General features: G+C 43.6%; 2 protein-coding genes and 1 long non-coding RNA gene across 6 annotated transcripts in view; all 3 read left to right on the top strand.

The window, feature by feature from the left end:
- The window catches only part of LOC138657616 (uncharacterized), a 409,067-nt gene that overhangs the window by 166,841 nt on the left and 216,274 nt on the right, over positions 1-25,952 (top strand). The window lies entirely within an intron of this gene.
- Positions 2,564-5,501, top strand: LOC138662077 (uncharacterized). 2 transcript variants are annotated; one of them, XM_069747223.1, is made up of 5 exons: positions 2,564-2,610; positions 2,693-2,779; positions 2,946-3,141; positions 3,278-3,383; positions 4,372-5,501. In XM_069747223.1, exons 1-5 carry the CDS (start codon positions 2,569-2,571, stop codon positions 5,450-5,452), a joined length of 1,512 nt encoding a protein of 503 aa, XP_069603324.1. In that variant the 5' UTR covers positions 2,564-2,568; the 3' UTR covers positions 5,453-5,501. The 2 variants fall into 2 exon arrangements, with proteins under 2 accessions (XP_069603324.1, XP_069603316.1); XM_069747215.1 differs by having other exon boundaries at positions 3,278-3,437.
- LOC138662065 (uncharacterized) lies at positions 16,284-19,197 on the top strand. Of its 2 annotated transcripts, none has more exons than XM_069747202.1 (5): positions 16,284-16,330; positions 16,413-16,499; positions 16,666-16,861; positions 16,998-17,103; positions 18,092-19,197. In XM_069747202.1, the coding sequence occupies exons 1-5, from the start codon at positions 16,289-16,291 to the stop codon at positions 19,170-19,172; spliced, it is 1,512 nt and encodes a 503-aa protein (XP_069603303.1). In that variant the 5' UTR covers positions 16,284-16,288; the 3' UTR covers positions 19,173-19,197. The 2 variants fall into 2 exon arrangements, with proteins under 2 accessions (XP_069603303.1, XP_069603295.1); XM_069747194.1 differs by having other exon boundaries at positions 16,998-17,157.

Here is a 25,952-nt window from a genome sequence, read left to right as displayed (position 1 = left end):
CTCATTAACATGCAAACCACCCTTGGGGATAAAGGGGTTAAAGACTAGGCCTCATTTGTTAAATCTGACCACTATCACTCTGGTAATAACTCTGGAACACTTCAACGGATCCCACTAATTCTCAGATTGTTTTTTCGTGATATATTGTACTTCGTGATAGTGGTAACATTTCTTCAATATAACATGTGTTTATTTGTGAAAAAATCTTACATTTTGCAAAAATTTTGAAAATTTCACATTTTTCAAACTTTTAATTTGTATGCCCTTAAATCAGAGAGTTTTGTCACACAAAACAGTTAATAAATAACATTCCACACATGTCTACTTTACATCAGCACAACTTTTGAAACATAGTTTTTTTGTTGTAGGAAGACATAAGGGTTAAAATTTAACCAGCGATTTCTAATTTTTCCAACAAAATGTTACAAAACCATTTTTTTAGGGACCACCTCACATTTCAAGTGACTCTGAGGGGCTTATGTGACAGAAAATACTCAAAAGTGACACCATTCTAAAAACTGCACCCCTTAACCCCTTTCTGACATCTGACGTACTATCCCGTCAAGGTGGGGTGAGCCCGTATGACCACCGACGGGATAGTACGTCATAGCGATCGGCCGCGCTCATGGGAAGAGCGCGGCCGATCTCGGCCGGTTGTCAGCTGCCTATCGCAGCTGACATCCGGCACTATGTGCCAGGAGCGGTCACAAAACCGCCCCCGGCACATTAACCCCCATGATCGCATTAACCCCCATGCCTTGCGCAGGCGTGTACTATGGAGGACAGAGAATGAACTTCAATCCAATATTGCAGCCAGCATGCAGCCAGCGGGTAAGGAAAGGGTGAATCAAACACCCAAAAACCCCGCCTCCATGGCTGAAGATTGTTCCCTCCAAATTCAGGTGACAGAGTCCCTTTAAGTCCTGTATTTTATTTCTATATTGTAGAGTGAACAGCATGTACTGTGGAAACAAATCTGCTAGAGTGTAGTATAAAAAATACACACTAGATGGCAGTACAGTCTGCTCTCAGTGCAAGGCATTGCTGGGGGAGGGGGGCTACGCTTTTCTGTATGGAAGCTTATCTCTGAGAAGACATTGAATGTTAATTAAGTGCTTGTATAGGGGGAGGTTTTAAAAAAATCTGCTAGAGTGTAGTATAAAAAATAACTCACTAAATGGCAGTATAGTCCACTCTCAGTGCATTGCAGTGCATCATCTCCCGCCTCAACTACTGCAACCTCCTACTCTCTGGCCTACCCTCTACACTCTGGCACCTTTCCAATCCACCCTACACTCTGCTGCCCGACTAAGGCTACGTTCACATTAGCGTCATGCGACGCAGCGTCGTCGACGCACAACAACGCATGCGTCATGCGCCCCTATCTTTATCATTGGGGACGCATGCGTTGCGTTGTCATGCGTTTTCGGAAAAACGCACGACGCATGCATCGTTTCACCGCACCTGGGTGGCGTCGGAGACGCTACATGTTGCATTTTTGTAGCGTCAAAAAAACGCACGCGTCGCACTTGCGTCGCTCGTGCGTCATCATTGCGTTACAATTTCCCATTGAAACCTATTGACAACGCACTTGCGTCGCGTGTGTGCGTCATGCGTGCGTTGTGCGACGCATGCGTCGTTAAATAAAATTAAACAAAAAAGTGTCTAGACAGTGCAAACAGTGATAAAAACATCCCCCATATATAAAGAAAATGTTGGATTGTTTGTCACTTCTGCTGCAGGCTACACATCAGGCTACACATCAGAACAGACTGTCTTTTCATCCGCTGTCCAGAGATGTAAGTATAGAATGATTCTGTGCATTTTCTACATGTTTTTTAAAATTGTTTTTGCAAGTTGTGTATTATATTCTGCACTGTGGTTGTTTAAAGATATTGTTGTATTTTTAGTCTGGTTGTGATTTATGGCGTTGTATAGGATGGCGTTTCATTGTCTGCGGCCTTGATTATTGTTCTTTCCAGGATAGATTTTTCTTTTCCATTTATTGGTTTGGTGGTGTTTTTTTGTATTCAGTTGGGATGTTTTATTCTTGCGTTATATGAATTTTATTGTCTCCGGCCATGTTGGTTTTATTGTAAAGTATGGTAGTATAGAATGATTCTGCGCCCTTTTATTAAATGTAATAATTTTTATTGCAAGTTGTGTATTATGTTCTGCACTGTGGTTATGTAAAGACATTGTTGTATGTTTCTGGTTGTGATGTATGGCGTTGTGTGGCCTTTTATTGTCTCCGGCCCTGTCGGTTTTATTGTAAAGTATGGTAGTATAGAATGATTCTGCGCCCTTTTATTAAATGTAATAATTTTTATTGCAAGTTGTGTATTATGTTCTGCACTGTGGTTATGTAAAGACATTGTTGTATGTTTCTGGTTGTGATGTATGGCGTTGTATGGCCTTTTATTGTCTCCGGCCCTGTCGGTTTTATTGTAAAGTATGGTGTGTTATTTGTGGTTGAAATGTAAATGTTTTTTTTTTTTTTTAAATTGCTGTATTGTGCCAAGGAGCATAGGATAAATGTTATTTTGTTCTTTATTTCAGAATTGCATTATGGCCAGCGATTCCAGCAACACCCCACCGCTGAGGAGTCCGGTGAGTACATGATCAACTATTGCTTACTATTCGCTGTCATTTGTAGATGGGTCACTCAACTTTTTGGTAAACTATTTTGCAGGCTTCTTCAAGTGAGGAGGAGAGCCAGGAGGAACAGAGGGAGCAGGAGCAGAGACCACGGGGCCAAGCTGTGGTTGCAGGACGGCAAGTAAGTTTTTATGTCAAACCTATTCCTTTTTTTTCTTAAATTTTTTTGTTTTTGCGGGTATGGGGGGTGGTGGGAGGGGGTGGTGGTGGAGGTGGTAGGTGGCGGTGGAGGAGATAGGGACAACATTGTTTATCTTGCAAACATTAATATTTTACATTTATTCTAGGTTTCACAACGGGCCCATGATGACCAACTCGATATTGACATGATGGTAGCAGCCATAGAGGAACGGGGCCCGTTGTGGGACAGCCGTGACCCCCGGCACGCGGACCAGGGCATATTGCGCCGTTTGTGGATAGAGGTGGCACAATTGCTGTGGGATGGCTTCGACAGCGCTTCCCCCGTGGCCAAAGCTAAATTTCGTAAGTATTTCCAAAATGCTGCTGTGACCCATCAGGCCAGGATTACACAACCGTCTGTGATGTCTTCTATTGGGATTGCACACGGTTGCGTAATCGTTTTCAATATATTCTCTAAAACTTATTTTTTTATACACAGTTAAACAATTGAAGACCAGATGGCGCTCCATGAAGGACCGTTTCAGGAGGGGCCTGAAAAAGGAGGGACAGATCCGTAGTGGTGCTGCAGCGTCAAGGACCTCTGTGTACAAATACAACCGTATATTGCAGTTCTTGCGACCGGTCCTTGAAAGCAGAGAGTAAGTATAGTACCTACGCACACACCTAGTTTTTACAACATGCATATTCACGTACTATATTCCAGCCACGTAGCTTATTGCCCAGCCATTTATTTTGGCAAGTACGAAGTATAGAAATGAAGAATAAAATGCAAGCTCGCAGAGGCGTGAAAAGTAAAAAATACATACTTTTATCCACTTCAATCATAAGCAGAGGATGAAACATCAGCACAATACAATAGACACTATCTACGCGTTTCAGGTGACAGGGAACATCAGACCTGAAACGCGTAGATAGTGTTTTTATTGTATTGTGCTGATGTTTCATCCTCTGTTTCTGATTGAAGTGAATAAAGTATTTAGTTTTTTCTTTTCACGCCTCGGTGACCTCGTATTTTTTATTCATTTCTGGTCTTCTCACGCTTGACACAGCGGCTCCGTGCTCTGAGCCTTCTGGGATTACAACAATGGTGAGCTTGACTTACTATTTCTTTCCCTGAAATCAGAAGTATACAGAACACAGAAAGATAGTAGATTGGCCATGCCCGGGCAATATTTCATAGTGGAGTAGTATAGTGCCCATCCAGGTGTATCCCAGTTTTTTTACACACAAAAACTTAAAATATAATAGACACGGCATACCTTCTACTGCAAGGCAGGTTATGTTCCCATGGTTGCTCAGCTCGCAGGACCTGTGATGACGTCTCAGTCACATGACCGTGACGTCATGGCAGTTCCAACGGTAAGCGTAACTGTCGGGCGTTACAAACCGCAACCATGGGTGACTATTTTGGAATCAATAAATGCATTTTTTATTTTAAGATTGATGCGGCATATCCAGTGTCAATATTAAAAATAGGTTAACGGCGGCAATGGATACCGCCGGTAAAGTTAATTAATGACGCATGTGAAATGTTATATTTAGTATACTAATGGTTTCCTTATGTTTTCACAGAACACACAGCAGCACCCGCGAGACTGTCCGACCCTCTGGAGCGGTCCTTCGTGAAGCGCCATCTGAACCGTCGCAGCCATCCCACAGCGAGAGCAGGTCTGCACCACCACAATCTGGCGAACCGGCAGCCGGTCCATCAGATGTTCCCCTGGCCGAGGCCTCTGTCGCTCCTTCCTTCGGGTCTTCCCGACAGCGTCAGCGGGCCTCGGACAGGGCGGTCATGCCCGAATTTTTACATTTGAGCACCGTATTTCAGAATGGTTTCAAGGCGCTGTGCGATAAAATGTCCAATATCGACCGGCGTCTTGAAAACATCGAATCGGAGCTCTCGAGGCCGGCCAAACATTTTTTTAGTGCCATTCACAAGGGCATGGTTGAACATCTTACGCCGGAACTCCAGATTTCGGTCATGCAGGGCTGCAACAACGCATATGTCACTGCTCTGCAGCAGGCTCGGGTCATGCAGTCAGCGACTACAGTGCCCGCAGTACCATCGCTGGCTGCCATGACTCCGACTCCTGCTGCAGAGCACCACCACAGAGCTCCGCGTGCCGAGGGCCACCGCCACCGCCACCGCCACCACAGAACACAGCCCCAAAGTTCTGATCATGCCAGGCCTTCAAGGGCACACAGACGGGAAGCCGACCCACACCCAGAGGGAGAGAGGAGGAAAAAAAAGAAGAAGACGACGACAAGCACTACGACCTTGGCTATGGCTGCTCCCAAAACAACCACCAGTACACAGCCTGGGTCGACCCGGAGCACACCAAGTACCCAGCCTGGGTCAACACGGAGTACACCCAGTACCCAGCCTGGGTCTACAAGGAGTACACCTAGTACACAGCCTGGGTCTACCCGGAGCCGGAGTAGCCAGCCAAGGACACTGGTCGTCCCTCCTCCTCCCTCACCTCCTGCTTTGGCAGTCTCGCCACCGTCAACTGGCTGGATTGATGTCGGCATCCCGTCTAGTGTCATAGACTATGCTGCTTCCTCCCCCTCGTCCTCCTCCTCGGTCTCCTCAACAACCCCCAAAAGTGGGGAATATCAATCCCCCTTAATTGCTGACATAGATACCCCTTAACATTTCCCTTTTCTTTTATTTTGTGTCCCTAATAAATTGTTATTTTTTTTTAAAATACTGAGTTTTTATTGTCTCAAATAAAGTTTGCACCAAATCACACCGTGCGCCGTATACACAAATATTGTGTTTGTAACACCTGATGTGCAATGTCTGACAATATTTTATAATTATTTTTTTTTTCATTTTTTTATAGGGCTGTCGCTCATTGTACTATGAGATGTTACAAACACAAACAGCATTGCTCAATATATCAAGTTTAAAATGTACCATCACACCACGATTTCAGTAACGATATAGTTGGTTTTTGTGTGTAATCAACGTTATCTTTTCTGAAATCGTACAACGATTAGACCCCTGCTGTGAGATTATTGGTGTCAGCGAATGATTAGGAATTTTTTGGGGTAACTGATCACACGCTGTCATTGTTGGATCTGCGTGTTTGACACCGATCCAGCGATGTCTTTGTTTTACACAAGGGAATATTGGGTTACTAGCGCAGTGTTTTTAACACTCAAAAAGTGAACAATACCCCCCAAAAAAAAAAAAAAAATGTCAACAACGTCCCTCGCCGTCATCTTTCCGCAGTGACTGACACTGTGATTCCCGCCCGTAAAGCAGAGCACACCGTTGACTTAATAAACGCTGTGCTTTAGGGCTGGCACAGTACGGAAAGATGACGGCAATGGACGTGTCACACACCGGAATGTAAGTTTTTTTTTATTTTTTTAAATTACATTAACAGGGAAAACATCGTGAGTGTGGCCATGCGCTTCACATTACCCAGATTACACGGGGACTTGCTCTTTTTTGGTCGCTGGAGAGCTGTCTGTGTGACAGCTCTCCAGCAACCACGCGACGAGTAAACAACGATCACGGTCCGGTCGTATCACTGGTCGGTATCGTTGGATAATAGTTTTATTACGGTACCTTAAGAATATTGGTCAGGTGAGGTGGTAGCAATGTTCACAGTGTCGCCACTATTTGACTGTGGACGAATTCTAGCATCCTGAGTCCAATAGTGTTAACTCTGTAGAGTTATGCAAACATGATCGTCTCCCTCCTTGTCAAGCCAGGTTCATTATGCAAATAGTCAGCAGGATTAAAAATGGTTGACAAGGTGGGAGCCGATCATTTTTATGTCAAAACTATGGAAAACACGGCTGAAATATTTTTTTGTTTTGTCACAGTCCATTTGGGTACTGGTGCTCACATAAATTTTGTGGGACACACATTACTTTACATAACATTGGATTTTACAATTTGATTATTATGGAAAAACATATGGGAGATTTGTTTTGTGAAAACGGAAAGGCACAAGAACTTTATTTAAAAACACAACGCATTAGACAATCAGGGGACATTATAACAATAACCTTACATAGGATGGTAAAATGACATGGACTCCACAGTGTTTACATGACATCATAATACCAAGATGAATTAAACCATTTGATCTTGCCATGAAACACGGCCAACATCTGAAACAAAGTATGCAGCAAATTGGTCCCTCATATGAGCAATCTCCACAGTTGTCCGCAGAGGATGATCTTGATAATCAGGCAATGGATTTGGTATGGGTTCATCGAGTTCCACGTTGACTCTCTCTTTATCAATAATAAAATTGTGGAGAACCACACACGCCTTCACCACCTCATCCACTGTCTCAATTTTCAAATTTATAGCAGATCCTAAGATACGCCATTTGGAGACAAGGATTCCAAAGGCGCACTCCACAGTTCTTCTGGCCCTGGACAGTCTATAATTAAATATACTTTTGGTGCAGTCCAACCCCCGACTGGAGTACGGTTTAAGTAGGTTGCCACTCATTTGAAAAGCCTCATCCCCAACCACAACAAATGGCAGGGTCGGGCCTTCGGTGTTGGGAAGAGGTCGTGGCTGGGGGAAATTAAAATTGTTATCGTACAATCTTCGGCCCATATCAGACTCCTTAAATGTCCGTGAATCATTTGCACGGCCAAACGCTCCAATGTCCACAGCGAGAAACCTGCAGTCCGCACCTGCAATTGCCATGAGCACGGTGGAAAAGTATTTTTTATAATTAAAAAACAGAGATCCACTTCTGGAAGGCTTGGTAATCCTAATGTGCTTCCCATCCACGGCTCCAATACAGTTAGGGAAAGAACACACTTGTTCGAATTTTTGGGCGTTGGCCTGCCATATTTCTGTTGTAGGGATGGGTAAAAATGTTCGTGACGCCACCTGTGGTATTTGGTTAGGGTGATCGACGCTGCTTTAAGGGGTCCGCTGGGGTGATGTTATGGCAGCTAGATGGTATACCTTCCCACAGGTGAAGTATGACCACAGGGCTTCCCGGTGTGTAGATGGTGAATTGGTGAGAGGCGCAGAGAAGTACGAAGACACAAGGTTGCAGTCTCTTTACCTTTACTGAAGACTTCAGCATCCACAGTCTAGGGCACCAGATCACAGGGCAGGCAGAGTCCGGCCGGTTTGGAGACAAGTCCAGAGTTCCCTTGTCCAGGTGGAAATCAGTAGCCTTCCTTTGCGCTGTAGTGGTGTAGTCCCTTACTGCCTATGGCTTCACATAAGGGTCTCACAAATGCAATGTTTCGCTCTCTCTGTCCCCCATATACAATAAGACAAAACCCGTATGACTGGTGACTTGAGCCTGTTTATAGGGTCTCTTAGATCAGGGGTCCCCAACTCCAGTCCTCAAGGCCCACCAACATGTCATGTTTTCAGGATTTCCTTAGTCTTGCCCAGGTAATAATTGCATCACCTGTGCAATGCAAAGGAAATCCTGAAAACATGACCTGTTGGTGGGCCTTGAGGACTGGAGTTGGGGACCCCTGTCTTAGATAACCCGGCTCTGTAGTTGTCAAATGCCTCCTGGGTGTAAGTGTGGACAGGTAACTTGCAATTAGCTGTCCTGCCGGTCTCTGAAATAAGGCATAGAGGTCCTTACTCCCTCGGTGATCCGGCTACCGGGATGTTGCGCCTCAGAAGGAGACAGCTTGAGCAGGGCTGGTCCCCTTCTGGTATCCTCTCCTTTGCTGTGACTCCCTTCACTCTCGCTGCAATACAGTTCTGCCTTTCAGTGTCTCTTTCTGGGAGCTGCAGCTCTGTGGGCATGCACAGCTCCTTTGGACCCTCTGTCCACCTCAGACTACTGTCTGGAACCTACTAACTTTCCCTACAGACTACCAGCTATATATATATGTGGGGAGTGACCTAATAAATAGGGTCAGGAGCTCCCCCTGGTGGTCTGGAGTGTGAAATGTGTTGAATGTTTGTGATACCTGGATGCAGTTATCCTTCTTTGCCTCCAAACGTAGCATCACTCACCCCGAGAGGAAAGCAATACCACTGCGACGACCAGGACCCTGGGGCACCATACATGCTTACAACCTCACCTAATTCCTGCGAAGCCCTCTATCTCCTGTAATTAAAGTAAAATAAAAAACAACAATATACCATACCTGTCCGTCGTGTTCCATGCTGTAATCTTTGTCTGGGAGATAATTAGTTTTCAACTTGGACGGTGCCAAGATGAGACCATCCCGGCTGAAAACCATTGGTGAATGAGCTGCTGGGAAAGCAGCATCAGTGACTGGGGGTGACGTCATAGAGGTTACCTCCGGTCACTGGGCTGCATTCCCAGCCGGGCTGCGCTGTGGTGAGATCTCCGCAAGCAACATGAGCGCTCAGTGACCGGGGGCTTGATTTCCAGCTGGGCTGAGCTGCGGTGAGATCCCAGCTACTACCGGTTGAAAAAGTAAAACGGTGCTCCTTCCCGTCCGAGCTCGGCCATGCGTCCAATCAGTGGTTTACCTACCCCACATATGAGGCATCAGCATACTCATAACAAATTGCACAACAACTTATGGGGTCCAATTTCTCCTGTTACCCTTGGGAAAATATAAATTTGGATCTGAAGTAAATTTTTTGTGAAAAAAAGTTAAATGTTCTTTTTTTTTTTTAAACATTACAAAAATTCCTGTGAAGCACCTGAAGGGTTAATAAATGTCTTGAATGTGGTTTTGAGCACCTTGAGAGGTACAGTTTTTAGAATGGTGTCACTTTTGGGTATTTTCTATCATATAGACCCCTCAAAGTGACTTCAAATGTGATGTGTTCCCTAAAAAATGGGAAATGAGAAATCGCTGGTCAACTTTTATCCCTTATGGGTATGTGCACACGCTGCAGATTTTGCTACGGATCCGCAGCAGTTTCCCATGCATTTACAGTACCATGAAAAGCAATGGGAAATTAAATCCGCAGTGCACATGCTGCGGAAAAAAACGTGCAGAAACGCAGCGGTTTATTTTCCGCAGCATGTCAATTCTTTCTGTGGATTCCGCTGCGGGTTTGCCCCTGCTCCAATAGAAATCTGCAGGTGTAAACACGCAGAGGAAACCACAAAAGAAACCGCGGTAAATCTGCAGTAAAAACCGCAGCGGTTTTTCACTGCGGAATTTGCAAATCCGCTGCGGAAAATTCCACAATGGAATCCGCAGCGTGTGCATTTAGCCTATAACTTCCTAACAAAAAAACGTTGGTTACAAAATTGTGCTGATGTAAAGTAAACTTGTGGGACATGTTACTTATTAAAGGGACACTGTCACCTGAATTTGGAGGGAACAATCTTCAGCCATGGAGGCGGGGTTTTCAGGTGTTTGATTTACCCTTTCCTTACCCGCTGGCTGCATGCTGGCTGCAATATTGGATTGAAGTTCATTCTCTGTCTTCCATAGTACACGCCTACGCAAGGCAAGATTACCTTGTGCAGGCATGTACTACGGAGGACAGAGAATGAACTTCAATCCAATATTGCAGCCAACATGCAGCCAGTGGGTAAGGAAAGGGTGAATCAAAAACACCAAAACCCCGCCTCCATGGCTGAAGATTGTTCCCTCCAAATTCAGGTGACAGTGTCCCTTTAAGTCTTTTGTGTGACGTACTGTATCTCTGTGATTAAACCCCTTCCCGACATGCACGCAGTACTAGTACGGTGGCACGATCGCGCGGTCTCACGGTGAGAGATGTGACAGCTGACACCCCGCAGCGCCGATCGTGGGCATTTAACCCCTCTGATGCCGCTGTCAGCAGTGACAGCGACATAGAGCGGCATCACGCAGGGACGGGGGCTCCCTGCGCTCTCCCACCGGAACATCGCGATGCAGTGCTATGCAAAATGTCATATCAGCGATCTGATGTAAAATAGTGATGTGCCAACCTGGGACAATGTTATAAAGCAAAAAAAAAAACAAAGAAAAAAATAAATATTTTCCAATAAATCCATTTATAAAATAAAAAGTACACATATTTGGTATCGCCGCGTCCGTAACGACCGGCTCTATCAAACTATTCCACTAGTTAACCCCTTTAGTGAACACCGCAAAAAAATGCTTTATCATCATACCGCCGAACAAAAAGTGCAATAAAATGTGATCAAAAAGACAGATATAAATAAACATGGTACCGCTAAAAAACATCATCTTGTCCCGCAAAAAAAGCTGCCATAAAGTGTCATCAGAAAAATAAAAAAGTTATAACTCTCAGAATAAAGCGACGCAAAAACAATTATTTTTTACATGAAATAGTTTTTATTGTGTAAAAGCGCCAAAACATAAAAAATGATATAAATGAGGTATCGCTGTAATCATACTGACCCAAAGAATAAAGCTGCTTTATCAATTTTACCACACGCGGAACGGTATAAACGCCCCCCCCTAAAAGAAATTCAGGAATTGCTGGTTTTTGTTCATTCTGCCTCCCAAAAATCAAAATATGTCATGTGCCCGAAGATGGTACCAATAAAAATGTCAAGTCATCCGGCAAAAAACAAGACCTCACATGACTCTGTAGACCAAAATATGGAAAAATTATAGCTCTCAAAATGTGGTGATGCAAAAACTATTTTTTGCAATAAAAAGCGTCTTTTAGCGTGTGACAGCTGTCAAACATAAAAACCCGCTATAAATAGTAAATAAAATCCCCCTTTATCACCCCCTTAGTTAGGGAAAAGTAATAAAATTAAAATATTTTGTTTATTTCCATTTGGGGCTAAAGTTAGGGTTAGGGTTGGGGCTAAAGTTAGGGTTAGGGTTAGGGTTTGGATTATGTTTACGGTTGAGGTTAGGGTTGGGATTAGGTTTAGGGGTGTGTCAGGGTTAGGGGTGTGGATAGGGTTAGGGTTGAGATTAGGGCTGGGATTAGGGTTAGGGGTGTGTTGGGGTTAGGGGTGTGGTCAGGGTTATGGTTAGGGTTGGGATTAGAGTAAGGGGTGTGTTCAGGTTAGGGGTGTGGTTAGGGTTATGGTTGGGATTAGGCTTAGGGGTGTGTTGGGGTTAGGGTTGGAGTTAGAATTGGGGGTATTTCCACTGTTTAGGCACATCGGGGTCTCTCCAAATGCGGCATGGCATCCGATCTCAATTCCAGCCAATTCTGCGTTGAAAAAGTAAAATGGTGCTCCTTCCCTTCCGAGCTCTGCCGTGTGCCCAAACAGTGGTCACCCACATATGGGATATCAGCGTACTCAGCACAAATTGGACAACAACGTTTGCAGTCCAATTTCTCCTGTTACCCTTGTGAAAATAAAAATTTGGAGGCTAAAATATCATTTTCGTGGAAAAAATATATTTTTTATTTTCACAGCTCTGCGTTATAAACTTTAGCGAAACACTTTGGGGTTCAAAGTTCTCACAACACATCTAGATAAGTTCCTTGGGGGGTCTAGTTTCCAATATGGGGTCACTTGTGGGGGGTTTCCACTGTTTAGGCACATCAGTGGCTCTGCAAACGCGACATGGTGTCCGATCTCGATTCCAGCCAATTTTGCATTGAAAAGTCAAACGGCGCTCCTTCCCTTCTGAGCTCTGCCATGTGCCCAAACAGTGGTTTACCCCCACATGTGGGGTATCGGCGTACTCAGGACAAATTGTACAACGACTTTAGTGGTCCAATTTCTCCTGTTACCCTTGGTAAAATAAAACAAATTGGATCTGAAGTAAAAATTTTGTGAAAAAAAGTTAAATGTTCAATTTTTTTAAAACATTACAAAAATTCCTGTGAAGCACCTGTAGGGTTAATAAACTTCTTGAATGTGAATTTGAGTACCTTGAGGGGTGCAGTTTTTAGAATGGTGTCACTTTTGGGCATTTTCTGTCATATATACCCCTCAAAGTCACTTCAAGTGTGAGGTGGTCCCTAAAAAAAAAATGGTCGACTTTTAACCCTTAACTTCCTAACAAAAAAATTTTGTTTCCAAAATTGTGCTAATGTAAAGCAGACATGTGGGTAATGTTATTTATTAACTATTTTGTATGATACAACTCTCTAATTTAAGGTCATAAAAACTAAAATTTTAAAAATGGCAAAATTGTAAAAATTTTTGCAAAATTTTTCCATTTTTTTTGACAAATAACTGCAAGTCAGATCGAAGACATTTTACCACTTTAATCAAATACAATATGTCACGAGAAAGCAGTCTCAGAATCACCAGGATCCATTGAAGCGTTTCAGAGTTATGACCTCATAAAGTGACAGTGGTCAGAATTGAAAAAAATGGCCTGGTCAGGAAGTTGAAAACAGGATTCAGGGTGAAGGGGTTAAGAGCATGAAAATTCAAAGTTGGATAATTGTGAAATTTTCTAAATTTTCACCAAATTTCTGTTTTTTTCACAAACAATTGTAAGTCATATCAAATAAATTTTACCACTAACATGAAGTACAATATGTCACGAAAAAGCAGCGTCAGAATCACCGGGATCCATTGAAGTGTTCCAGAGATATTACCTCATAAAGGGACAGTGGTCAGAATTGTAAAAATTGGCTTACTCATTAACATATATCTCATATTGGGCGTGATCAAAGAATAAAATGACCTCGACCATGGTACTCATATAAATACCAATATTTTATTAGAAAAAATCTTCATAAAAACAACATGTATCTACTTTTACAAGAAGGGTACTGGAACCACAACAAGGGACAATTCTGCCATAGGTTTCTCCAGAACACTGGACTGACACTAAATGCATGTGTAAATGTTAAATGCCAATAATATATAACCTACATGCCTGATAAATCTATGCATAATTATTGTGAAAGGGGATTCATGTCTGCCAAAGTACGCTCATAGTATCATGGCAATAAATGAGTAGCTTTGCACTTATCCTCCTAGTAATCTGGCAGACAGACCACTCTTATAAAATGGCATATATAGAATGATATCAAATAATATACCTTGCGGTCAGCCACATGGAGAAATACCTCGGCGTCCCTCTGCTCATTAACATGCAAACCACCCTTGGGGATAAAGGGGTTAAAGACTAGGCCTCATTTGTTAAATCTGACCACTATCACTCTGGTAATAACTCTGGAACACTTCAACGGATCCCACTAATTCTCAGATTGTTTTTTCGTGATATATTGTACTTCGTGATAGTGGTAACATTTCTTCAATATAACATGTGTTTATTTGTGAAAAAATCTTACATTTTGCAAAAATTTTGAAAATTTCACATTTTTCAAACTTTTAATTTGTATGCCCTTAAATCAGAGAGTTTTGTCACACAAAACAGTTAATAAATAACATTCCACACATGTCTACTTTACATCAGCACAACTTTTGAAACATAGTTTTTTTGTTGTAGGAAGACATAAGGGTTAAAATTTAACCAGCGATTTCTAATTTTTCCAACAAAATGTTACAAAACCATTTTTTTAGGGACCACCTCACATTTCAAGTGACTCTGAGGGGCTTATGTGACAGAAAATACTCAAAAGTGACACCATTCTAAAAACTGCACCCCTTAACCCCTTTCTGACATCTGACGTACTATCCCGTCAAGGTGGGGTGAGCCCGTATGACCACCGACGGGATAGTACGTCATAGCGATCGGCCGCGCTCATGGGAAGAGCGCGGCCGATCTCGGCCGGGTGTCAGCTGCCTATCGCAGCTGACATCCGGCACTATGTGCCAGGAGCGGTCACAAAACCGCCCCCGGCACATTAACCCCCATGATCGCATTAACCCCCATGCCTTGCGCAGGCGTGTACTATGGAGGACAGAGAATGAACTTCAATCCAATATTGCAGCCAGCATGCAGCCAGCGGGTAAGGAAAGGGTGAATCAAACACCCAAAAACCCCGCCTCCATGGCTGAAGATTGTTCCCTCCAAATTCAGGTGACAGAGTCCCTTTAAGTCCTGTATTTTATTTCTATATTGTAGAGTGAACAGCATGTACTGTGGAAACAAATCTGCTAGAGTGTAGTATAAAAAATACACACTAGATGGCAGTACAGTCTGCTCTCAGTGCAAGGCATTGCTGGGGGAGGGGGGCTACGCTTTTCTGTATGGAAGCTTATCTCTGAGAAGACATTGAATGTTAATTAAGTGCTTGTATAGGGGGAGGTTTTAAAAAAATCTGCTAGAGTGTAGTATAAAAAATAACTCACTAAATGGCAGTATAGTCCACTCTCAGTGCATTGCAGTGCATCATCTCCCGCCTCAACTACTGCAACCTCCTACTCTCTGGCCTACCCTCTACACTCTGGCACCTTTCCAATCCACCCTACACTCTGCTGCCCGACTAAGGCTACGTTCACATTAGCGTCATGCGACGCAGCGTCGTCGACGCACAACAACGCATGCGTCATGCGCCCCTATCTTTATCATTGGGGACGCATGCGTTGCGTTGTCATGCGTTTTCGGAAAAACGCACGACGCATGCATCGTTTCACCGCACCTGGGTGGCGTCGGAGACGCTACATGTTGCATTTTTGTAGCGTCAAAAAAACGCACGCGTCGCACTTGCGTCGCTCGTGCGTCATCATTGCGTTACAATTTCCCATTGAAACCTATTGACAACGCACTTGCGTCGCGTGTGTGCGTCATGCGTGCGTTGTGCGACGCATGCGTCGTTAAATAAAATTAAACAAAAAAGTGTCTAGACAGTGCAAACAGTGATAAAAACATCCCCCATATATAAAGAAAATGTTGGATTGTTTGTCACTTCTGCTGCAGGCTACACATCAGGCTACACATCAGAACAGACTGTCTTTTCATCCGCTGTCCAGAGATGTAAGTATAGAATGATTCTGTGCATTTTCTACATGTTTTTTTAAATTGTTTTTGCAAGTTGTGTATTATATTCTGCACTGTGGTTGTTTAAAGATATTGTTGTATTTTTAGTCTGGTTGTGATTTATGGCGTTGTATAGGATGGCGTTTCATTGTCTGCGGCCTTGATTATTGTTCTTTCCAGGATAGATTTTTCTTTTCCATTTATTGGTTTGGTGGTGTTTTTTTGTATTCAGTTGGGATGTTTTATTCTTGCGTTATATGAATTTTATTGTCTCCGGCCATGTTGGTTTTATTGTAAAGTATGGTAGTATAGAATGATTCTGCGCCCTTTTATTAAATGTAATAATTTTTATTGCAAGTTGTGTATTATGTTCTGCACTGTGGTTATGTAAAGACATTGTTGTATGTTTCTGGTTGTGATGTATGGCGTTGTGTGGCCTTTTATTGTCTCCGGCCCTGTCGGTTTTATTGTAAAGTATGGTAGTATAGAATGATTCTGCGCCCTTTTATTAAATGTAATAATTTTTATTGCAAGTTGTGTATTATGTTCTGCACTGTGGTTATGTAAAGACATTGTTGTATGTTTCTGGTTGTGATGTATGGCGTTGTATGGCCTTTTATTGTCTCCGGCCCTGTCGGTTTTATTGTAAAGTATGGTGTGTTATTTGTGGTTGAAATGTAAATGTTTTTGTTTTTTTTTAAATTGCTGTATTGTGCCAAGGAGCATAGGATAAATGTTATTTTGTTCTTTATTTCAGAATTGCATTATGGCCAGCGATTCCAGCAACACCCCACCGCTGAGGAGTCCGGTGAGTACATGATCAACTATTGCTTACTATTCGCTGTCATTTGTAGATGGGTCACTCAACTTTTTGGTAAACTATTTTGCAGGCTTCTTCAAGTGAGGAGGAGAGCCAGGAGGAACAGAGGGAGCAGGAGCAGAGACCACGGGGCCAAGCTGTGGTTGCAGGACGGCAAGTAAGTTTTTATGTCAAACCTATTCCTTTTTTTTCTTAAATTTTTTTGTTTTTGCGGGTATGGGGGGTGGTGGGAGGGGGTGGTGGTGGAGGTGGTAGGTGGCGGTGGAGGAGATAGGGACAACATTGTTTATCTTGCAAACATTAATATTTTACATTTATTCTAGGTTTCACAACGGGCCCATGATGACCAACTCGATATTGACATGATGGTAGCAGCCATAGAGGAACGGGGCCCGTTGTGGGACAGCCGTGACCCCCGGCACGCGGACCAGGGCATATTGCGCCGTTTGTGGATAGAGGTGGCACAATTGCTGTGGGATGGCTTCGACAGCGCTTCCCCCGTGGCCAAAGCTAAATTTCGTAAGTATTTCCAAAATGCTGCTGTGACCCATCAGGCCAGGATTACACAACCGTCTGTGATGTCTTCTATTGGGATTGCACACGGTTGCGTAATCGTTTTCAATATATTCTCTAAAACTTATTTTTTTATACACAGTTAAACAATTGAAGACCAGATGGCGCTCCATGAAGGACCGTTTCAGGAGGGGCCTGAAAAAGGAGGGACAGATCCGTAGTGGTGCTGCAGCGTCAAGGACCTCTGTGTACAAATACAACCGTATATTGCAGTTCTTGCGACCGGTCCTTGAAAGCAGAGAGTAAGTATAGTACCTACGCACACACCTAGTTTTTACAACATGCATATTCACGTACTATATTCCAGCCACGTAGCTTATTGCCCAGCCATTTATTTTGGCAAGTACGAAGTATAGAAATGAAGAATAAAATGCAAGCTCGCAGAGGCGTGAAAAGTAAAAAATACATACTTTTATCCACTTCAATCATAAGCAGAGGATGAAACATCAGCACAATACAATAGACACTATCTACGCGTTTCAGGTGACAGGGAACATCAGACCTGAAACGCGTAGATAGTGTTTTTATTGTATTGTGCTGATGTTTCATCCTCTGTTTCTGATTGAAGTGAATAAAGTATTTAGTTTTTACTTTTCACGCCTCGGTGACCTCGTATTTTTTATTCATTTCTGGTCTTCTCACGCTTGACACAGCGGCTCCGTGCTCTGAGCCTTCTGGGATTACAACAATGGTGAGCTTGACTTACTATTTCTTTCCCTGAAATCAGAAGTATACAGAACACAGAAAGATAGTAGATTGGCCATGCCCGGGCAATATTTCATAGTGGAGTAGTATAGTGCCCATCCAGGTGTATCCCAGTTTTTTTACACACAAAAACTTAAAATATAATAGACACGGCATACCTTCTACTGCAAGGCAGGTTATGTTCCCATGGTTGCTCAGCTCGCAGGACCTGTGATGACGTCTCAGTCACATGACCGTGACGTCATGGCAGTTCCAACGGTAAGCGTAACTGTCGGGCGTTACAAACCGCAACCATGGGTGACTATTTTGGAATCAATAAATGCATTTTTTATTTTAAGATTGATGCGGCATATCCAGTGTCAATATTAAAAATAGGTTAACGGCGGCAATGGATACCGCCGGTAAAGTTAATTAATGACGCATGTGAAATGTTATATTTAGTATACTAATGGTTTCCTTATGTTTTCACAGAACACACAGCAGCACCCGCGAGACTGTCCGACCCTCTGGAGCGGTCCTTCGTGAAGCGCCATCTGAACCGTCGCAGCCATCCCACAGCGAGAGCAGGTCTGCACCACCACAATCTGGCGAACCGGCAGCCGGTCCATCAGATGTTCCCCTGGCCGAGGCCTCTGTCGCTCCTTCCTTCGGGTCTTCCCGACAGCGTCAGCGGGCCTCGGACAGGGCGGTCATGCCCGAATTTTTACATTTGAGCACCGTATTTCAGAATGGTTTCAAGGCGCTGTGCGATAAAATGTCCAATATCGACCGGCGTCTTGAAAACATCGAATCGGAGCTCTCGAGGCCGGCCAAACATTTTTTTAGTGCCATTCACAAGGGCATGGTTGAACATCTTACGCCGGAACTCCAGATTTCGGTCATGCAGGGCTGCAACAACGCATATGTCACTGCTCTGCAGCAGGCTCGGGTCATGCAGTCAGCGACTACAGTGCCCGCAGTACCATCGCTGGCTGCCATGACTCCGACTCCTGCTGCAGAGCACCACCACAGAGCTCCGCGTGCCGAGGGCCACCGCCACCGCCACCGCCACCACAGAACACAGCCCCAAAGTTCTGATCATGCCAGGCCTTCAAGGGCACACAGACGGGAAGCCGACCCACACCCAGAGGGAGAGAGGAGGAAAAAAAAGAAGAAGACGACGACAAGCACTACGACCTTGGCTATGGCTGCTCCCAAAACAACCACCAGTACACAGCCTGGGTCGACCCGGAGCACACCAAGTACCCAGCCTGGGTCAACACGGAGTACACCCAGTACCCAGCCTGGGTCTACAAGGAGTACACCTAGTACACAGCCTGGGTCTACCCGGAGCCGGAGTAGCCAGCCAAGGACACTGGTCGTCCCTCCTCCTCCCTCACCTCCTGCTTTGGCAGTCTCGCCACCGTCAACTGGCTGGATTGATGTCGGCATCCCGTCTAGTGTCATAGACTATGCTGCTTCCTCCCCCTCGTCCTCCTCCTCGGTCTCCTCAACAACCCCCAAAAGTGGGGAATATCAATCCCCCTTAATTGCTGACATAGATACCCCTTAACATTTCCCTTTTCTTTTATTTTGTGTCCCTAATAAATTGTTATTTTTTTTAAAAATACTGAGTTTTTATTGTCTCAAATAAAGTTTGCACCAAATCACACCGTGCGCCGTATACACAAATATTGTGTTTGTAACACCTGATGTGCAATGTCTGACAATATTTTATAATTATTTTTTTTTTCATTTTTTTATAGGGCTGTCGCTCATTGTACTATGAGATGTTACAAACACAAACAGCATTGCTCAATATATCAAGTTTAAAATGTACCATCACACCACGATTTCAGTAACGATATAGTTGGTTTTTGTGTGTAACTAACGTTATCTTTTCTGAAATCGTACAACGATTAGACCCCTGCTGTGAGATTATTGGTGTCAGCGAATGATTAGGAATTTTTTGGGGTAACTGATCACACGCTGTCATTGTTGGATCTGCGTGTTTGACACCGATCCAGCGATGTCTTTGTTTTACACAAGGGAATATTGGGTTACTAGCGCAGTGTTTTTAACACTCAAAAAGTGAACAATACCCCCCAAAAAAAAAAAAAAAAATGTCAACCACGTCCCTCGCCGTCATCTTTCCGCAGTGACTGACACTGTGATTCCCGCCCGTAAAGCAGAGCACACCGTTGACTTAATAAACGCTGTGCTTTAGGGCTGGCACAGTACGGAAAGATGACGGCAATGGACGTGTCACACACCGGAATGTAAGTTTTTTTTTATTTTTTTAAATTACATTAACAGGGAAAACATCGTGAGTGTGGCCATGCGCTTCACATTACCCAGATTACACGGGGACTTGCTCTTTTTTGGTCGCTGGAGAGCTGTCTGTGTGACAGCTCTCCAGCAACCACGCGACGAGTAAACAACGATCACGGTCCGGTCGTATCACTGGTCGGTATCGTTGGATAATAGTTTTATTACGGTACCTTAAGAATATTGGTCAGGTGAGGTGGTAGCAATGTTCACAGTGTCGCCACTATTTGACTCTGGACGAATTCTAGCATCCTGAGTCCAATAGTGTCAACTCTGTAGAGTTATGCAAACATGATCGTCTCCCTCCTTGTCAAGCCAGGTTCATTATGCAAATAGTCAGCAGGATTAAAAATGGTTGACAAGGTGGGAGCCGATCATTTTTATGTCAAAACTATGGAAAACACGGCTGAAATATTTTTTTGTTTTGTCACAGTCCATTTGGGTACTGGTGCTCACATAAATTTTGTGGGACACACATTACTTTACATAACATTGGATTTTACAATTTGATTATTATGGAAAAACATATGGGAGATTTGTTTTGTGAAAACGGAAAGGCACAAGAACTTTATTTAAAAACACAACGCATTAGACAATCAGGGGACATTATAACAATAACCTTACATAGGATGGTAAAATGACATGGACTCCACAGTGTTTACATGACATCATAATACCAAGATGAATTAAACCATTTGATCTTGCCATGAAACACGGCCAACATCTGAAACAAAGTATGCAGCAAATTGGTCCCTCATATGAGCAATCTCCACAGTTGTCCGCAGAGGATGATCTTGATAATCAGGCAATGGATTTGGTATGGGTTCATCGAGTTCCACGTTGACTCTCTCTTTATCAATAATAAAATTGTGGAGAACCACACACGCCTTCACCACCTCATCCACTGTCTCAATTTTCAAATTTATAGCAGATCCTAAGATACGCCATTTGGAGACAAGGATTCCAAAGGCGCACTCCACAGTTCTTCTGGCCCTGGACAGTCTATAATTAAATATACTTTTGGTGCAGTCCAACCCCCGACTGGAGTACGGTTTAAGTAGGTTGCCACTCATTTGAAAAGCCTCATCCCCAACCACAACAAATGGCAGGGCCGGGCCTTCGGTGTTGGGAAGAGGTCGTGGCTGGGGGAAATTAAAATTGTTATCGTACAATCTTCGGCCCATATCAGACTCCTTAAATGTCCGTGAATCATTTGCACGGCCAAACGCTCCAATGTCCACAGCGAGAAACCTGCAGTCCGCACCTGCAATTGCCATGAGCACGGTGGAAAAGTATTTTTTATAATTAAAAAAACAGAGATCCACTTCTGGAAGGCTTGGTAATCCTAATGTGCTTCCCATCCACGGCTCCAATACAGTTAGGGAAAGAACACACTTGTTCGAATTTTTGGGCGTTGGCCTGCCATATTTCTGTTGTAGGGATGGGTAAAAATTCCTCACGGAGGTTGTCCCACAATGCGCGGCATGTGTCGGCAATAATACCAGACAGTGTGGAGACTCCAATCCGAAACTGGAAATGCAGTGATCTCAATGTCTCTCCGGTAGCAAGGAAACTGACAAGAAGAAAAAGAAATAAATGTAATTGATTAAATTGTTATGAAAGAATTTTTCATTCTTAATTACAATCCCCCACCCCACAAAACCAAAACACGTTACTTTAAAAAATGGCAAGAACATATAAATCCTTCACATTGCATTACGTACCGTAGAGTCACCAGCAGACGTTCTTCGGGGGAAATCGATTTACGGAGCTGCGTGTCCTGCCTGGAAATGGTTCCTTCCACCAGACGCAGCAGATATTGGAAGCTGTTTTGTGACATCCTGGTGTATTCAAAGTATTTCTCCTGGTTCTCATTTAATTCGCCAAACAGACAATGGTAGGCTCCACGACTCTCTCGGACTTCCACTATAGGGTGTAGCCAAAAATGCCGACGACTCCTTCTCCGTAGTTTGTCTCTTTTCCTCTGTTCATGACAGGCAATAGCATAAGCAACAGCAAGTGCTAATTCCAGCTCAATATTGAGGTAGATACTCTCCATGGTACGCTCCATCCTGATGCTGTATGGTTGGAAATAATCTATGCCGGGGTATATATACCACTATTACATTAATACCCACCCTCATCTACCCATTGGTGGCATTATCTAGTGTCTAGACACTAGACCCACCCTCTTCTATTCATTGGTGGTGTTATCTAGTGTCTAGACACTAAATTGTGTGGAAAGATAACATCATTGTTTGACAACGCATGCGTTGTAAAACGCTGCGTTTTTTGGGAAAACGCAACAAAAACGCACAAAAAACGCTGAGTTTTACGACGCATCCGTTCGACGCATGCGTCAAAAAAGGTGCGTTTTTGCGTGCGTTTCCGATCCGTCGTGCGTTGCGTCGGCGACGCTGCGTCGCATGACGCTAATGTGAACGTTATCTACCGGTCTCCTCGCTATTCCCCGGCCTCTCACCTATGTCAAACCCTTCACTGGCTTCCTATCGCCCAGAGACTCCAGTTCAAAACCCTCACAATGACATACAAAGCCATCCACAACCTGTCTCCTCCATACATTGCTTTATTTATTACACCAATCAAATGTGTTATACCACTTTACATATGTAACCTCCATTGGCCATAGGGGAAATAGACATCAGTTCAACACAGATGGCCTGCAGACTATTATCACACTGCAGAATATGCTAAAAAATACAGCACTGATCACATACATGTAACACACATTACAGATACCTCACACACATGTAACACACACACTACAGATACCGCACACACATGTAACACACTACAGATACCTCACACACATGTAACACACACACTACAGATACCTCACACACATGTAACATACACACTACAGATACCTCACACACATGTAACATACACACTTCAGATACCTCACACACATGTAACATACACACTACAGATACCTCACACACATGTAACATACACACTACAGATACCGCACACACATGTAACACACACTACAGATACCTCACACACATGTAACACACACGCTACAGATACCTCACACACATGTAACACACACACTACAGATACCGCACACACATGTAACATACACACTACAGATAACGCACACACCTGTAACACACACTACAGATACCTCACACACATGTAACACACACACTACAGATACCTCACACACATGTAACACACACACTACAGATACCTCACACACATGTAACATACACACTACAGATACCGCACACACATGTAACACACACACACTACAGATACCGCACACACATGTAACACACACACTACAGATACCGCACACACATGTAACATACACACACTACAGATACCTCACATGTAACATACACACTACAGATACCGCACACACATGTAACACACACTACAGATACCTCACACACATGTAACACACACACTACAGATACCTCACACACATGTAACATACACACTACAGATACCGCACACACATGTAACACACACGCTACAGATACCGCACACACATGTAACACACACACTACAGATACCGCACACACATGTAACATACACTACAGATACCTCACACACATGTAACACACATTACAGATACCTCACACACATGTAACACACACACACTACAGATACCTCACACACATGTAACATACACACACTACAGATACCTCACACACATGTAACATACACACTACAGATACCGCACACACATGTAACACACACTACAGATACCTCACACACATGTAACACACATTAGATACCTCACACACATGTAACACACACACTACAGATACCTCACACACATGTAACATACACACACTACAGATACCTCACACACATGTAACATACACACTACAGATACCGCACACACATGTAACACACTACAGATACCTCACACACATGTAACACACACACTACAGATACCTCACACACATGTAACATACACACTACAGATACCTCACACACATGTAACATACACACTACAGATACCTCACACACATGTAACATACACACTACAGATACCTCACACACATAACACATACACACTACAGATACCTCACATACATGTAACATACACACTACAGATACCGCACACACATGTAACATACACACTACAGATACCTCACACACATGTAACACACACACTACAGATACCTCACACACATGTAACATACACACTACAGATACCGCACACACATGTAACACACACACTACAGATACCTCACACACATGTAACATACACACTACAGATACCTCACACACATGTAACACATACACACTACAGATACCTCACACACATGTAACATACACACTACAGATACCGCACACACATGTAACACACACACTACAGATACCTCACACACATGTAACATACACACTACAGATACCTCACACACATGTAACACACACACTACAGATACCTCACACACATGTAACATACACACTACAGATACCTCACACACATGTAACATACACACTACAGATACCGCACACACATGTAACATACACACACTACAGATACCGCACACACATGTAACACACACATTACAGATACCTCACACACATGTAACATACACACTACAGATACCTCACACACATGTAACACATACACACTACAGATACCTCACACACATGTAACATACACACTACAGATACCGCACACACATGTAACACACACACTACAGATACCTCACACACATGTAACATACACACTACAGATACCGCACACACATGTAACACATACACACTACAGATACCACACACATATGTAACATACACACTACAGATACCTCACACACATGTAACATACACACTACAGATACCTCACACACATGTAACATACACACTACAGATACCGCACACACATGTAAAACATACACAGTACAGATACCGCACACACATGTAACACATACACACTACAGATACCTCACACACATGTAACATACACACTACAGATACCTCACACACATGTAACATACACACTACAGATACCGCACACACATGTAACATACACACACTACAGATACCGCACACACATGTAACACACACACTACAGATACCTCACACACATGTAACATACACACTACAGATACCTCACACACATGTAACACATACACACTACAGATGCCTCACACACATGTAACATACACACTACAGATACCGCACACACATGTAACACACACACTACAGATACCTCACACACATGTAACATACACACTACAGATACCGCACACACATGTAACACATACACACTACAGATACCTCACACATATGTAACATATACACTACAGATACCTCACACACATGTAACATACACACTACAGGTACCTCACACACATGTAACATACACACTACAGATACCGCACACACATGTAACACACACACTACAGATACCGCACACACATGTAACACACACACTACAGATACCTCACACACATGTAACATACACACTACAGATACCTCACACACATGTAACATACACACTACAGATACCGCACACACATGTAAAACATACACAGTACAGATACCGCACACACATGTAACACATACACACTACAGATACCTCACACACATGTAACATACACACTACAGATACCGCACACACATGTAACACACACACTACAGATACCTCACACACATGTAACATACACACTACAGATACCGCACACACATGTAACATACACACACTACAGATACCGCACACACATGTAACACACACACTACAGATACCTCACACACATGTAACACACACACACACACACTCCTCTGTGCTGCGGCAGAGGCTGATATACATGTGCAGCTTCTGCTCACAGCAAGCACTTTCCCAGCACCTCCCCCGCTCTCTCCTTCTCTGTCGGGGCTGTGGACCAGAGCAGGAGAAGATGTGACAGTGGGGAATTGAGCTGCTTCTCTATCTGCCCCTCAGAGTACAGGTAGATATTCCTGACCTTGCAGCTTGATTGCAGGCTTTCTCTCCCTCAGAGGCGCCCAGTGCAGGGGGACAGGAGAACTGGCCAAT

Source organism: Ranitomeya imitator, chromosome 1, assembly GCF_032444005.1.
Source record: "Ranitomeya imitator isolate aRanImi1 chromosome 1, aRanImi1.pri, whole genome shotgun sequence".
NCBI classification, from domain to species: domain Eukaryota; kingdom Metazoa; phylum Chordata; class Amphibia; order Anura; family Dendrobatidae; genus Ranitomeya; species Ranitomeya imitator.
Note: the sequence above shows the minus strand (reverse complement) of the source record. Positions and strands in the feature narration are given on the sequence as shown.